Below are 17270 nucleotides of genomic sequence, written 5' to 3' on the forward strand. Positions count from 1 at the left end.
CATACACGACTGGATGTAGAGATCACGAAGCTTTGGAAAGAAGCCTAACCACAGCGACTTGAGAAGATCACAGCTTTCATTAATACTCAAAACTTCAATGGATGTGGAGTAATTATACTCCTTCATCTCCTCGGACAGGGGAAACTCTAATCTCCTACAGGAGGAGATGTCAAGTGTTTTCAATGTAGCGATGGGCAAAGACACCTTAACAAGAGATGAACAATTAAAGATGTGCAACTCTTCAAGACGAATATTAATGATTTCCTCTGATGGTACTGTTGCTGCTGCTAGTGACTGTAGAGCTTTACAACGTTTGATGCCAAGTTTTTTCAATGTAGCGATAGGAAAAGACACCTGAAGAAGAGATGAACAATCAGAGATACGCAACTCTTCAAGACAATTGTTGATGATTTCCTCTGATGCTAGGGACTGTAGACCTTCACAACTGCTGATCTTTAGCGTCTTAAGCTTCGGCGGCAGCCCCATGTCTGGAAATGACACAAGCCTCGGGCATTCCTCTATCTTCAACCTTTCAAGATTTACTAATCTGCACAACTCCTGTGGCAATTCCTTCAAGTTTGACATCCCTGAAATCTCCAATTTCTGTAGAGAAGACAGGTGTTGCATTTGCTGCGGCAATTCCGTCAAATTTGGAATATTTGGAATCTTCAACCCCTGAATGCAAGGAAGTCCTTGCAGTAACAGCCTAACTTGATTGGATTCGGAAATGTTAAGCTTTGTTAGGATTGGGGAGCGGATAGATAATTCACTGGTCAACTTAGGACAATTGTCTATAGAAAACTCTATAAGCCTAGAGAACTCTTCAATCCCTGATGCATCCCATTCCTCCCACTCTGCCATTTTATGAAACCTTAGTGTCTCCAAAGATTTAAACGGTTTGATTGAAGAAGAAGCATTCCCATACAGCTCCCCACCGACCTTCCTTATTGCATTCATGCTTTCAATTGTTAAATATTTTAGAGAGGGTAACTGCCCAATTGACGGCAAAGAAGAGCAATTTTCACAGCCTATAAGATCCAAGGACACCATGTCATGAAACAAATTACCTTTCTCTAACCAATTTGAAAATCTTGTGCCCCCATAGTTAATGATATGGAGATGCTTCACTCCCGCATGAGGATGTAGGTTGTCAAGTACAAGTTCTTCATTTTGTAAATTGTGAGTATGGCTGACCCATTTCAGCTCTAACCCTTCAAGATGCTCCTTTCCTTTTAGATTAGCCTCTGATGCCTCCGGACCACTGGTTACGTTTTGAAGCTCTGAAATGCAGAGTTGCCCCCGAAGTTGACCGAGTTCCTTCAACCCACTAAATCTTGACCAACCATCCTTGGCAACAACAAAATCTGTTAGATGTTGGAGATCTTTCAATATGCTCATTTGAGTTGGCATCCTAGTCAATCTAGTTTTTCGGATATCAAGATAGCGCAACTTTACTAGTTTTCCTATGTTGACAGGCAACTCAATAAGATCCCCACAAAATGACAAATCTAATGTCTGTAAGTTGCACAACGTTGTTACTGTACCAGGTAATCGTTTGAGTAGAGTCCGAGAGAGATCCAAATAGCGTAAATGTATCAAATTTTCAATCGATTGAGGCAGTTCATGAATCTTATATCTTGACAAAGATAACACCCTTAAGCATCTCAAACTTGGTAACATATCATGTAGGACCTTACTGCCCAAGAAAAAAGACCGTCCTTCACTTCGAAATGATATGAAACTCCGTAAACACTTAACCTCATTAATAACCTTGAATTTCTCAAATGCATCAAATTGGCACTGAAGATATGAGAAATGGCGAACTTTTTCACATATATTATGAAGTGGTTTGTCATCATCCAACCTAACACAGAACTTCCCAGATATATCTTGAGCTAAATCATTGAGTAGGTCATGCATTACAAAATAGGAAGGACTGTCACTTAATCTCTGAAAGAATGACCTTGATAGTAGTTCATGAAAGTAGTCATTACCTTCTTCCATTGAATTTTTGCTTTCGGGCTGCTGCGGCACAAGATCTTCGGCTATCCATAACCGGACTAATTTCTCCTTCTTAAATACGTAATCTTTAGGAAATTTCGAACAATATGCAAAGTATCGCTTTAAATACGAAGGAAGATACTGATAGCTCAATCTTAGAGCTGGAATAACGTTTTTCTCCTTCAAACCCCATATCTTGCTTTCCAGTATTTTTTTCCACTACTCAATATCCTGATTGGACCTCAAGAGACCCCCAAGTGATTTTACAGCTAAAGGCAGGCCTCCACACTTCTTCACAATTTCTCTTCCAATTTTCACTAGCTCTGAATTAGGCCTATGATCTCCATTCACAAATGCATGCCTTGCAAATAATGACCAAGAATCGTCAACCAACAGTGGCTCCAAGTGATGACTAGGAATGGCGCCCATTACTGATGCAACCTTTTCACTGCGTGTTGTTATCATAATCCTACTTCCCTGTGCTCCACCAATGAAAGGTTTTCTTAAGCGGTCCCAGACATTATAATCATCGTTCCAAACATCGTCTAAAACAATAAGAAATTTTTTGCCAGTGAGGCTCTCTTTCAACTTGATTTGAAGCTGGTCAAGGTTGTCGATGTCCTTGTTTGTTCCGTTAACATCGTCCAAAATTTTCTTTGTTATCTTGTAACTATCAAATGCATCGGAAACGCAAACCCATGCTTTCAAATGAAATTTGTCCTTTACTTCAGTGTCATTGTATATATGTTGAGCAAGGGTTGTCTTTCCCAAGCCACCCATTCCAACAATGGAGATCACAGGAATCTGATTCCCAGTTGCAATATCGTCGGTCAACAATTTCATTATATCCTCTTTGTCTTTGTTCCTCCCATAAATCTGAGACTCATTTACCAGGGAAGTTTCTTCTCTGTTGTTTGGTAAGTGGGAAGTTCCTTGTCTTCCAACATTCTCCATCAAATGAAGAGAATTTTTTTGGTTGATGAACTCGTCCAACTTACTGATGACCTTTTTCATCATCGACTCTATAGCATTATCAGAATGATAAGCAGGAGTCGAGACAAAACAATTAATTCGTAACAGAAATTGCTTCATTAGATGGAGAAATCGACGAACAATACTTGTGCTGCTTTGGGTTTGGGGAGGATGATGATCATCAGCTTCCAACTTGTGCCTCAAGGCCTTGGTAGCTATCTCGTCCAGTAAGTCGTCAGCTTGGTAGACAACATGTTGAAGCTCGTCCAGCCAAGCTTTCACTGCCGGGTTGGTAATCTGCTTGTCCTCGGCATCATCCAACACTACTTGAAGGGCCAGTAACTTTGTCTTCATATTGCCTATGAGTCCATCATCAAATTTTTGTTTGGAAAAGAAGCTTATGAACTCCGGAGAAGCCAGACGATCAAACAGCACGTCAAAGGAAGCCGAGAGAAGTGCTCCAACCACCATTTCAGCCATTTTCTTGTTCTTTAAGTTGCTGAGTAAAGCGCAGAATAGAAGGAAAGAGTGAGAGTGCAAGCAGAGTAGGTATGTTTGCACAAATATGGATGCTGCAAGCAATACTATTAAAGGTCCCCCCACACGGCTAAAAATTAATGAAACTATTTGATTGTGCATTTGGGTAAGTTTGTTTCTTTTTATTTTTATTTATTTTTTTTGGTTTAATTGAGATGTGAATAATTACTCTGTACTGAACATGAGTGGGCAATCATAAAAACAAATTTGAAAATATATTTCTATAGTAATAATATATTGGCCACAATCGTGTTTTTTTTTTTGGTTATTATTATTATTTTTATTATTATTTGGTTATTATTATTATTTTTGTTAAATTGATATCGACGTGAATAACTTACCCAAAAAAAAAGATTTCGATGTGAATAACTATTCTGTACTGAACTTGAGTGGAATCATAAAGATATCGAAAATATATTGTAATAATTGACCACAATTGTTTAAGATTCTTTTTAAAAATTTTATTTTATGGTGATCATAAAATGAGGATTTGATAAATTAGACAAAACTTTAAGCTACATTTTGTAAATTTCTTGTTAGTGGCTAGCTAACTTAAAAATATCAGGAAAAATCTCTTCAATCTTCAATTTTCTGCTTTTGTTACATTGGATACTTAGTACAATGAATTGCATAAAGCTCAAAAACGAGCCAATTTTATACTTTTTCTTTTTCATTTTTTCATAGTTTTGAAATTTTTGTTACATATATTAAATATAAAAATAGAAAATATAATGAAATTATAAAAAAATATGTTTTACAAATTCAAGAGTCCTTGTTTTAAAAATATGTTTATTACATTGGCCGTGAATAAAATTTTAAATTTACCCCTTTGATGAGGTCCACCCATTTTTGGAAAATTGAGACTTTGATAAATTAAAAATGTTATAAAAAATAGTACATTAATTTTTAAAATGAAACAACAATAATAAAACAATCGAAAATAGAAGATGGATTATTAATATGAGAGGAAGGAAATAAATAAATAAACAAAATTGTATAATAATATATTTTTAATTATTTATTTTTGTAAGGAATTCTTAATTTCTTATGATCATGATTGCAAGAGAATTGGAGGATGCATTTGCATTCATTCACATGGGCATGTGGGGACCTCTGCCCATCAAAAGCGACAGTGTAGCTGCCAGGCTGTACTAGATTCATTTCACATTTGACTTTGTAATAATTAGACCACAAAAGCTAATAATTTGTGCTGGGAGGCCATTGGCTCTTCTCATATGTTTTTATTTTTCCTATTATAAAGATAATTTTCACACTGATAAATGCACTTCACTTGTTTGTCTTTAATTTTCGTAAGCAAATGACAAAAATATCCCTAATTCTTATACCCTTGAACTAAATCATCAAGGGTTGATATATATATATATCACCAAACTATTTCAAGGTTAAAAGTTTAAGGGATTCTACCAACACCCAAAAAAAAAAAAAAAAAAAAAAAATAGTTATATGAAGTCGATTATATATACTATTATGATATGAGGAACCAGTAAATTTTAATTAGAGAAGAAAATACTAATAATAATATAGTAACAACAAATATTAAAATTCAATAAATGAAAATTTAATTAGAGAACAAAATTAAAATTTTAAAAAGTTTATTTAATAATAGAGTAGTAGAAAATCTAATTAGTGAAGGAAATATATACAATTAAAAAACTAAAAATACTAAAATTCAATAAAAAGAAATTTAATTGGAGAAAGAAATATATAATATTAAAAAACTTATTTATTCTATTGAATAAAAGGAATTATAATTAGAGGAGGGAAAGAATACTGAAATTCAAATAAAGAATATATAATTAGAGAATGAAATATATAATTTATTTTAATAAATACAAAACAATTCTAAATCAAAATATACCAATAAAATAACAATGCAAAACTTTTAAATACACACTTTCACTCATGTGCACCGCACATATGTAAGTGATTATAATTGAAATCAAATAATGTTGCATTTTTTATAGTAACATTTAAAGAGTTTAATTTATTAAAAGAAAAAAAATCTAAAAATAACATGTAACAAAATTTTCAATACACACATATTTATATATATATTAAACAGCATATTAAATTTCAAACTTTAAATAATTTAGTAAAAAACTCTTTTTTTCTCAATTGTCTCACACCCTTGCAACTCCATCTCTCTCTCTCACTTTATGCACTTTTTTTGTTTCTGTTTGTCTCTCACCTTCCTATCCGAAACATAATTTTTAGGTTTGCATTGAAGAAACGTATGAATTAATTTGTTTTTTCCCTAAGTGAAAATATAAATTAGTTATGTATTCTCTCTCTGGTAGAGATCAACCTCTCCTTTTTTTTTCAAAAAAAAAAAAAAAAAGGAGGAAAAAAAAAATGATGATAAGCATTTAGTGTTAATTAAATTACATAAGATAGTTAATAATATAAAATATTTGCGTTCTCATTCAAGATTGGCAAAGAAAATAAAAAGAAAAAAAAAAGATGGAAAGGATAAGCAAATAAACTACGGCTAATAATACAAAATAGGGACTTGAAAGGGTAAATGTAGTGAACTTTGAAAAACTTAATCATAAATGCTTCAAATATTGTTTTGTGATTAAATTATGATGTGGTTACAACTTATTACAATTGTTCTTTTGTGATAATGAAAAGTTTATACTATTTAACTACATGCCTTTTGGTATCAGGAAAAAACCTCTTCAATAGTATAACCACAAAAAGGAATCAAATTTTACAAGAAAACAAAAACAAAAAAATAATGTCGAAGGTAAACTCCCAAGAATCATATTCAAACAAAATAAATTAAAGAATTAAAAATTCTTTTAAATTGAAACCTCAAAAAATGACAGCAAAAATAAAATCAATAGAATCATATTTGAGTAGAAGAAATAATTCTTTTAAATTGAACTCACAAATGAGATTTATTGGAAAACAAAATGTGTATTTTTAATGATCAATGTACCAAACACTTAATCAGTTCACAACTTGTTATAAAAAAAATAAAATAAAATAAAAATGATCAGGGAAATTTTGAAAAATAATGTAACTTTTGATAATAGGTCACATTCAATAAGGGTTTTGGGGAAAATAAAATGTTGAATTCTCATTCTAATAGAACAGATAAAATTAGTAAAAAATAATATAGAAAAATATTTTAAGATATTGTAATAATTGGCCACAATTATTTAAGATTCTTTTTAAAAAGTTTATTTTTTGGTGATCATGAGGTTTGATTGTAACTTTAAGTTAAATTTTGTAAATTTCTTGTTAGTGGCTAGCTAGCTTAAAAATATCAGGAAAAATCTCTTCAATCTTCAATTTTTTGCTTTTGTTACATTGGATCCTTTTTATGGTGAATTGCATAAAGTTAAAAAACGAACCAATTTTATACTTTTTCTTTTTCTTTTTCTTTTTCCTTTTTTCAAAGTTTTGAAATTTTTGTTACATATATTAAATAAAAAAATAGAAAATATAATGAAATTATTAAAAATATATATATATATGTTTTACAAATTCAAGAGCCAAGCTGGCTTGTTTTTGAAATTGAGATTCAAAATTAATTTTCTAAACTTGTAAAGAATACTAGTTGAAATCCAAACTATGTATGCATAAATCAAATTCAAACTATCTTGAACTCAACTTGGCATGACTTAAAATATATATATATATATTCAAAATCATTAATATATCGTCTCAATAAAATTATCAACTAATGAAAATACAAACCCGTATATTATTTATATATATATATATATATATATATATATATATATATATATATAATTTTAAAGAAAAAAGTTCAATATGGACTGAAACATCACTCCACAAGTTTAAAAATAAAGCAAGATTCCAATCTGACTACTGAAAGAGATTTGGCATTGATATTGGCACATCGAAGCCAATAAAAAAAATACTACGTATGTTTTACAAATTCAAGAGCTAAACCAGCTAGTTTTTTGAAATTGATATTCAAATTTAATTTTCTGAACTTGTATAGAGTACAAGTCAAAATTGAAGTACGCATAAATTGAATTCAAATAATCTTAAACTTGGCTTGGCATGACTCAAAAAAAAAAATATATATATATATATATATATATATATATATATATATATACATATAATTACTAACTAATGAAGATACAAACCTATATATTCGAAATATATATATATATATATATATATATACACAATTTTAAAGAGAAAAGCCCAATATGGCATGTGTAACATCACTAGTCTAACATTAAAGCAATTATTTGTTCGGCTAGGTAGAAGAAGAGAATAAACTTAGGAGAGAATGAAAGAGAAAGTTTAATTGTTTTTATCATTATATTCAATAATATTTAGTGCTAAACTCATAAAACTCTTACTATTTTTAATTTTTGATCATAAAATCTCAAACTGTTTTGAAAAACTCCAGTACTATTACAAAATTATCACATTGCCCCAATTCTGTTAGTTTGGGGTGTTAAAATTGCACGTCCTGCTCACTTGTATTGGCAAAATATTTTTAGTGACAAAATTACTACTGCAAAACACATGTGCCAACCATGTGTTGATACATTTTTTGTTATTCGAAAAATGCCCCTAAGCATGTTAAATAATAGAAGGCAAAGTTTACTCATTCATGAAAATGATTGAATTAAAATTTTAAATAATTTATGACTGAAGACATTAAAAGAATATTTTTTAAAAAAAATTACCATCAAATTATGTATTTCCTTTTAAAACACAGATAATTCCTTTCATTTTATTTATTTTTTAGAAATATAATAAATCTAACTTTGAAAATCTTATTCCAATTGAGTTTTGAATCAATAGTTTTTTTTTATATATACTATTTTTCAAAATAATAAATAAAGTTTTGTAATTAGAGTTTTATTCTAAATTAAGTGGTTATCCAAAATCAATTAGTTTTCCATTTAAACATATTTGAAAAACAAAATATTAACTATCCTAATTGTTGTCAATTTTTACATCTAAATTGTGTAGTAATTAGTCAATTTTAATGACTTATTTAATTTTTTGTTTACCAAATTGTGAATTATACAAAAGACTTTTTTATTTAAATTAAATGAACTAAATTATAATTTAACACATAACGTAATATTCATAAGAGAATTGGAGGATGCCATTCACATTCACATTCACATTCACATTCACGTGGCCATGTTGGCACCTCTTCTCATATGTTTTTGTTTTTTTTATTAAGAAGAAAATTTTTGCAGGGATGAATGCGCTTCACTTGTTTGCCTTTAATTTTCGTAAGCAAATGACAAAAATATCCCTATTTCTTATACTCTTAATTATAAAGTTAGGAACAATAATGTCATCTTGTTTAAAAATAAAGTATGGTCATATAATAAAGTGTAAATGTTGTCTTTCTTGAATAAAAGTATGGTCATATAATAAAGTGTAAATGTTGTCTTTCTTTTATTCAAGACAGGGTTTATTAGAGAAGATTATTAAGAGAGAACTAAAACATCAAGGGTTGATATATATATATATATATATATATCATCTTTTGCCAAACTATTTCAAGGTTAAAAGTTTAAGGGATTCTACCAACAACAAAAAAAATAGTTATACAAAGTTGATTATATATACTATTATGATATGAAGAAACAGTAAATTGAAACTTCAAAAAAATGACCACAAAAATAAAATCAATTGAATCGTATTTGAGTAGAATAAATAATTTTTTTATTTAAAAATAACTTAATCAATAACCATAAATTGGACGAAATATATTTTATCAAATTTAACAATAAAATAAAAATTTTAAAATAACTAAAAAGGTAAAATCAATAGAATCACACTCAAATAGAATAGAAGAAAGAATTAAAGATTCTTTTAAATAAAAAACTTAAAAATAACATAAAAAAAAATAAATCAATAAAATTATACTCGAATATAATAAAAGAAATAATTTTAAAAAAAACTTAATCAAAAACTCTAAATTGGACGAAACATATTCCATCAAAATTCACAAGCAAATAAAAATAAAAAATAATTAAAATCAATAGATCGTACTCAGATATAATTAAAATTCTTCTAAATCAAAATATTGAAAAATAAGGAAAAAAAAAAATCAATAGTCAATAGAAAAGAACAAAGAATTGAAAATTCTTTTAAATCAAAACTTTAAAAATAACGGCAAAAGTAAAATTAGTATAATTATACTCAAATAAAATTTAAAAAAAAAAAAAGAATTTTGTATAAAAAAAACTTATTTAATTAATAAAGCAATTTTTGTATAATTAAAAAAAAAAAAAAACTTATTTAATAATTTTTTATAGCATTTTCCAATTAACATTGGACAAAGTAAAGCTACTTTGGATTACGGGTCCCTCACAAAAGCATCATGAAAGAAAATACTCCAATAAGTCTAATATGGTTGCTGCAATAACACGGGACAATGTACCTTCCAAATATATATAGCTCCACTATTAAGTTTATTATTAAAAGTACAAAAATTGTTTTCATCAGTATATTAATTTATTTAATAATATAGTAATAATAATAATAATAATAATAATAATATAATAATAATAATAATAGAAAATATTTGAAATTCAATAAAAGGAAATCTGAATAAAAAATATATATATTGAAATTCGATAAAAAGAAATCTAATTAGAGAAGAATATATATAATATTAAAAAAACTAATTAGAGAAGAAAATACTTATAATAATATAGTAATAGAAAATATAGAAATTCAATAAATGAAAATCTAATTAGAGAATAAAATTTATAATATTAAAAAAATTATTTAATAATAAAGTAGTAGAAAATCTAATTAGCAAAGGAAATATATACAATTAAAAAACTAAAAATACTAAAATTCAATCAAAAGAAATCTAATTGGAGAAAGAAAAATATAATATTAAAAAGCTTATTTATTAAATTGAATAAAAAGAATTATAATTAGAGGAGGAAAAAAATACTGAAATTCAATTAAACGATATATAATTAGAGAATGAAATATACAATTTATTTTAATAAATACATAAAATTCTATATCAAAATATACCAATAAAATAGCAATGCAAAACTTATATATACACACTTCCACTCATGTGCACCGCACGTGTATAAGTGATTATAATTGAAATCAAATAATGTTGCATTTTTCATGGTAACATCTAAAGAGTTTAATTTTAAGAAATAATAATAATAATAAGAAAAAAAAAAAAAACATGTAACAAAATTTTCAATACACACATATTTATATATAAAATAAACAGCATAGAAAAATTCAAACTTTAAAGAAATTAATAATAAACTTCTTATATTATTCTTTTCTTTATCTTTTTTTTATTTCAATTTAAGCAATTCTCTCTATTGTCTCGCACCCTTGCAACTCCATCTCTCTCTCTCTTACTTTATGCACCTTTTTTTTTTTTGGTTTCTCTCACAACGTCTCTCACTCTTTCGTAGAGATTTATCTCTCATTTTTTTCAAAAATAAAAAATAAAAATGATGATAAGCAACAATATTTGATGATAAGATTGTACCCTAACCGAGACATAATTTTTTGCTTTGCATTGAAGAAACGTATGAATTAATTGAAAAATATATATATTATGATGCAGATTACATAATATATACAAGTAATATGCATTACCTAAGTGGAAGTGGAGATTCTGAATTCTCTGTTTGTTTTCAGGCTTATACAACAATCAACAAATAAAGATGTGTCTGCAAAACAATAATTGAATAATTAGTATAAATTCTGACAAGAGAGAGTAGGAGATACCACATATGAAATGAAATGAAGATATAATAAATTCACAATTCAAATCTTATATATACTATAATGAGATTTATAAGAGAAGATTACTAACAGAGAACTAAATCACCAAGGGTTGAGATATATATATATATATATATATATATATATATATATATATATATATATATATATATCATCTTTTGCTAAACTATTTCAAGGTTAAAAGTTTAAGGGATTCTACCACTCAATAAAAAAATATATATATATAGAAGTTATATGAAGTTGATTATATATACTATAATGATATGAGGAAACAATAAATTTTAATTAGAGAAGAAAATACTAATAATAATATAGTAATAGAAAATATTGAAATTCAATAAATGAATATCTAATTAGAGAACAAAATTTATAATATTAAAATTTTTATTTAATAATAGAATAGTAGAAAATCTAATTAGCGAAGGAAATATATACAATTAAATAACTAAAAATATTAAAATTCAATAAAAAGAAATTTAATTGGAGAAAGAAATATATAATATTAAAAAACTAATTTATTCAATTGAATAAAAGGAATTATAATTAGAGAATAAAATATATAATTTATTTTAATAAATACATAACAATACTATATCAAAATATACTAATAAAATAATACAAAACTTATATAAACACACTTTCACTCATGTGCACCGCACATAATTGAAATCAAATAATGTTGCATTTTTTTTGGTAACATTTAAAGAGTTTAATTTCTAAAACAGAAAAAAAATAAAAATCTAAAAATAACAAAAAGGGAAAAATAACTTAAGATCAACATTTAAAAATTGTGATAAGCATTTATGTATTCTCTCTCTGGTAGAGATCTATCTATCCTTTTTTTTTTTCAAAAAAAAAAAAAAGAAGAAGAAAAAAAAATTGATGATAAGCATTTAGTGATAATTAAATTACATAAGATAGTTAATGATATAAAATATTTGCGTTCTCATTCGAAGATTGGCAAAGAAAATAAAAAAGAAAAAAAATTGTAAAAGATAATCAAATAAACTATGGCTAATAATACCTGAATCTCGATTTTATCTTGCACATATAAAAGGGAAAAAGAACTTAAGATCAACATTTAAAAATTGTGTTATAGACAAGGTTATATTAGTAGAGTTATTTATATTCAAATGTATCCTTTTATAAAGGATAAAAGAAAATTATATGTATACCCGATAAAGCTCTCTAATAAAAAAATGCAGTCACTATGGTAGTTAATAAAAATGGTATCTCATACCAGCACAATTGTAATATAGGAAATTTAAAATCAAACAACAAAATCAAGCAGTGAATTATAATTTTAGAACACCTACCGGGAAAAATAATAATAATAATAAGCAGATTACATATTATACACAAATAATATGCATTACCTAAGTGGAGATTCGGAATTCTGTACTTGTTTGGAGGGTTATATGACAATCAACAAATAAATAAATTGTGTCTGCAATACAACAGTTAAATAATTAGTATAAATTCCGAAAAGGGAGAGTAGGAGATAATTCATATGAAATGAAAGCAGCGTTTGTTTTGATGTAAAATATTCTTTTTGAATTTTTTTTTCAAGTAAAATATTTTTTTATTTTACTTTATCGGTATTTGCAAAAGATCTATGTTGAGATTGAGGTCATCTGCATCGGGCGGGACATGTAAAATTATTTGCCGAAAATTTATGAATAAATTATTTTTATTAAATTTTAATTTTTTTTTTCTTTGTAAATATTTTTACGACAACCAAATACTCAAAAAATAAAAATATATTTTTTAAAAAATATTTCACGTCTAGACAAACGGAGTTGAAGATATAAATTCATAATTCAAATCTTTTGTAGATAAACTGATAAATATATAATGCCAAATCGTAGCGAAGTGATGGAGTAAACCCAATTGTTTACACAAATAGAACCCAATAGCATTAATTTTGACGCAGGAGTATGGTTGAGGTAGGATAGCTCAATTGTCAAAGAATTGTAAAAAATTCAGATCGATTTGTTAGACAGGATTTACGTGACACAAAAAGACTAAAAATATTTAGTAGTGGGCTATACTGACTCATTACAAAGCATTGAACTCCTAATTTTCTTTCTTTAATTATCTTCATTTTCTTTCATCTATGGAATTTAATTCCTTCTTTAATTATCTCCAATTTTTACTCCCTAAATATCTCTGATCTCTATTTTTTGTCGTCTAGACTTAAACAAAGGAAAAATATATATATATATATATATAGAGGTTTAATTGATTGTAAAATAAGAGATAATAAGAAAAGGTAAATGAAAGTCAAAAATTAAAAGGTTAGTACCCACAAAATCACTTTGAACTCTATTAACATTTAGTACTCACATCCATTCTTTATAATACAATTTAATTTTATTAAGATAATTTATCATTAAAAAATATACAAAAGTCTCAACAATCATTTTAGACTCCATTAATATTCATTTTTTTTTGTAATACAATTTGATTTTATTGAAATTTTATAAGTAAGCATCATCACTAACAATTAATCAAATCTCTCTCTACAATTACACGAAGGTAGAAGATGGATGAAATAATCAGAGAAAAACTGAAGAGAGAGAAAGAGAAGGAGAGAGAAAGAAAAAAAAAAGGAAAGAAAGATAAAGATTGGACTCATAGGGTGAAGATGAGAAATGATAGTAAAAAACAAAAGAGATAAAAATTTAATAGTTATTGCTTTAAATATTGTGACATCCACATAGATTAGGTAAGATAAATTAGTTTACTTCTTCTGTGCAATTATCATTTCTCTTATATATATAATAAACAGCATATCAAAATTCAAACTTTAAATAATTTAATGGCAAAAGAGGTAAAATGAAAAATAAAAAAATAATAATAAAAAAACAACTCCTAAACTATACTATTATTGAATTATTTTTAAAAACAAGTTGTTCCCTTGAATTATACCATTATTGCAAAATGCCCCTTTAAAGGCCTCCGGAAGCTAAATTCCGGCCAACAGATAGACACAATTACTAATATGCCCTTCCTTAAAAATTTATTATAAAAAGTGCAGCCAACAGAGGCATCGATAACTAATATTCTCTCTCTACAAACTATCTCCTCTATCTGGCTAAAAAGTGCAGAACCGTTCCGGCCAAACTATTGGTATATTAAGACATCAAAAACAAGTGTAACTGAACCAACTGAACATTTCAGTTTAGATGCTTTTGATGGTGCTGATGAATTCAGTGTCATTCTTTCAATTAGGCAGATCTTGATATAGAGAATGTTATATTAGTATAGATATTCAAATGTATCCTTCTTATAAAGGATAAAAGAAAATTATATGTATACCCGATTAAGCTCTCTAATAAAAAAATGCTGTCACTTTGGTAGTTAAAAAAAAATGCTATATCATACCAGTACATTTGTAATATAGGAAATTTAAAATCAAACAACAAAAGCAAGCAGTGAATGATATTTTTAGAACACTACAGGCAAAATAAATAAATTGCAGATTACATAATATATACAAATAATATACATTACCTAAGTGAAGATTCCGAATTCTCTATTTGTTTTGAGGCTTATATGACAATCAATGAATAAAGAAATTGTGTCTGCAAAACAAGGAAGAGTAGGAAATGCTAAGGAAGAAAAGTCTTGGGCTAGATTGAGATACCACACATGAAATGAAGATATAAACTCACAATAGCATTAATTTTGACGCGCAATAGCATTAATTTTGACGCGGTAGTACGGTTGAGGTAGGATAGTTCAGTGTCAACAACTCGTACAAATCCAATTATTTAATGACAAAGTAGAATCATTGTTAAAAGTTTAATTTACGTGTGTGTATTATGGTTCGTCATATCAACGGACATTCGGTTCGTAATTTTTTTTTAAGGGTCCGATATTGTTCCGCACATCATGAATTACTCCGTTCGGCCAGTTTACATTTACATTCGTCTGAGCCTGTTATACCGTAATTGCGACTGATATTACAACCGTGAACCATAGTGTTTTTCTTTTCCATTGAATTGAGATTGTGATTGTGTGTTTATTTTGTCCAGTATATGGAAAATTTGGCAGAAGTTTGCAATTTACCATCAAAGTACCTGTCCAAAAAAAAAATATTTATGAAAAGAATTACCTATCATAAAGAGCAAGTCGGAGACGTCAATGGATTCCCCACACCCACCAATAATGCGACCAAGTCCATGGACCCAAGAAAAGGGACCTTTCTTGGAGGGAGGACAAAAGCACATGCCAGGTAATAAATACATGAACTACTAACAAACTTTTAATTTCCCAAATTAAAGCATTTATTTATGTTTTTGGGTCACATAAACTAAGCAATTCTACAATTTTGGACCGTCATATTAGTTATTTCAAATTACAAGCGGCCATTCGGTTAATATAAATTACAGCGAATACAAAATTTGTGCTATGCTGAATAATATATTCAGCTTCAATTTGTAAAGTATCTCTATTAGATTTTCGAATTTCGAACAAAACGCAAACAAATTTATCCAAATTTGGCACGTTAGTGTTCTTGTATAAGTCCAAAATTCATGAACGATAATAAAAAGAATAGAGGTGAGTAGATTCCAGCAAGGATGAAGGAATGACGGCGAGGAGAAACTGAGGACGCGAGGACTGTTGACGACGATGAGTTTTGATTCGTTGTGGTAGAGAAGTATGGAGAAGATACGAGGTGGGTGTTGACCAGAGAGTTGGTCAGCGATGATGTGGATACGGTAGCGGGACGACGGTGTCAACCTTGGTTCCTGATCGCGCCGGCGATGGATACTCATGCTCTAACCGGTGTCTCCGACGATGATTGCGCCGCCAATGGACGACGAAACCAACTATGAACAATTGATTTGCTGATCGGCCGTAACCCTTAATCCTTTTCACCGTTTGCTGATTGCCCGTCACCCTTAACCCTTTTCACTGTCGTCACCTCCTCCTCTGCAACCCCTCATCGTCGTCCTGATAACCCTTGACCCCTTTTATTTTTTTAATATTATATAAATTTTTTGTACACATGATTTTTTTCTATCTGGCCGTGTCTGTGTCTAAAACGATAATTTTATCTTGTTTTATTTTTTTAATATTATTTTATTTTACTAAGAGGGTATTATAATATTTTTATATAAACAGGAAGGTATTTGCACTTGATTAAAAATAGATGGACGTTTTATATTACACAGAGATTTTTTTATATTATAACAATAGGGTTTTTTGCACTTAACCCCATTTTTTATTGCATTAATTAGTGAATGACAAAAAATAAAAATAAAAAACCAATTTTGTAGTTTTACTTTTTCCTTTTTTTCCAGAATTTTGAAAATTGTGTAACATATATTAAATACAAAAATTGAAATATAATTAAATTATATAAAAATATATTTTACAAATTCAAGAGCCAACGGCTTGTTTTCCAAAATTGAGATTGAAGTTTAATTTTCTGAACTTGTAAAGATATCCAGGCTAATACGCGTGAATTGAATTCGAAGATTCTTAAAATCATTTTGGCATGACTCAAACAAGTAGATGAAATATATATATATATATATATATATATATATATATATATACCGTTTCAATAAAATTACCAACTTGTCAAGACACAAACCAATAATGAGATTGATATATATTAGAAAATACGTAAAACTATTCCATCCATCCAAAAAAAAAAAAAAAAGATAAGATAAATGGTATTTCTCACATTAAATTTAAAAACTATGATTTTTTAGTTAAAATCCCCTGTTGGCGTGATCATAAAATATTACGGAGTATATTCTTCTCTAAGTGATGAAATTAAAAAAAAAAAAAAAAAAAGAAGTTCAAAATGACTTCTGCAACATGACTACACAAGTTATGGACCAATTAAATGAGTAACTATTTGTTGTGCTTGTAGTGCTTGTATCGGGCACATCGCAAGTTCACAACCGTCCGCACTTATTGTGCACAGCAAATATTTATTCTTAGTAAAGAAACAATGCATT

General features: G+C 28.0%; 2 protein-coding genes across 3 annotated transcripts; both read right to left on the bottom strand.

Annotated features, from left to right (window-relative positions):
• Window positions 1–49: 49 nt before the first annotated feature.
• Window positions 50–2004, bottom strand: LOC132291070 (putative disease resistance protein At3g14460; the record flags this gene model as incomplete). The annotated part of the gene is made up of 1 exon (XM_059790213.1): window positions 50–2004. A coding segment is annotated over exon 1 (1955 nt), but the record flags the coding sequence as incomplete, so codon positions are not given.
• Window positions 2005–2211: 207 nt separating this feature from the next.
• LOC132291069 (putative disease resistance RPP13-like protein 1) lies at window positions 2212–14963 on the bottom strand. 2 transcript variants are annotated; one of them, XM_059790211.1, is made up of 4 exons: window positions 14806–14962; window positions 12666–12736; window positions 11140–11213; window positions 2212–3472 (listed from the first exon to the last, which is right to left on the bottom strand). In XM_059790211.1, exon 4 carries the CDS (start codon window positions 3451–3453, stop codon window positions 2221–2223), a length of 1233 nt encoding a protein of 410 aa, XP_059646194.1. In that variant the 5' UTR covers window positions 3454–3472; window positions 11140–11213; window positions 12666–12736; window positions 14806–14962; the 3' UTR covers window positions 2212–2220. The 2 variants fall into 2 exon arrangements, with proteins under 2 accessions (XP_059646194.1, XP_059646195.1); XM_059790212.1 differs by lacking the exon at window positions 12666–12736 and having other exon boundaries at window positions 14806–14963.
• Between the last annotated feature and the right edge of the window lie 2307 nt (window positions 14964–17270).

The sequence above is a fragment of the Cornus florida genome, unplaced genomic scaffold (genome assembly GCF_030987335.1).
Source record: "Cornus florida cultivar Cherokee Brave unplaced genomic scaffold, ASM3098733v1 CherokeeBrave_3.0.0_Hap2_scaffold_302, whole genome shotgun sequence".
Taxonomy (NCBI): domain Eukaryota; kingdom Viridiplantae; phylum Streptophyta; class Magnoliopsida; order Cornales; family Cornaceae; genus Cornus; species Cornus florida.

What these genes read in the sequence shown, in the direction of transcription:
- LOC132291069 (XM_059790212.1), bottom strand. Translation starts at nt 3,453, where the DNA reads ATGGCTGAAATGGTGGTTGGAGCACTTCTCTCGGCTTCCTTTGACGTG.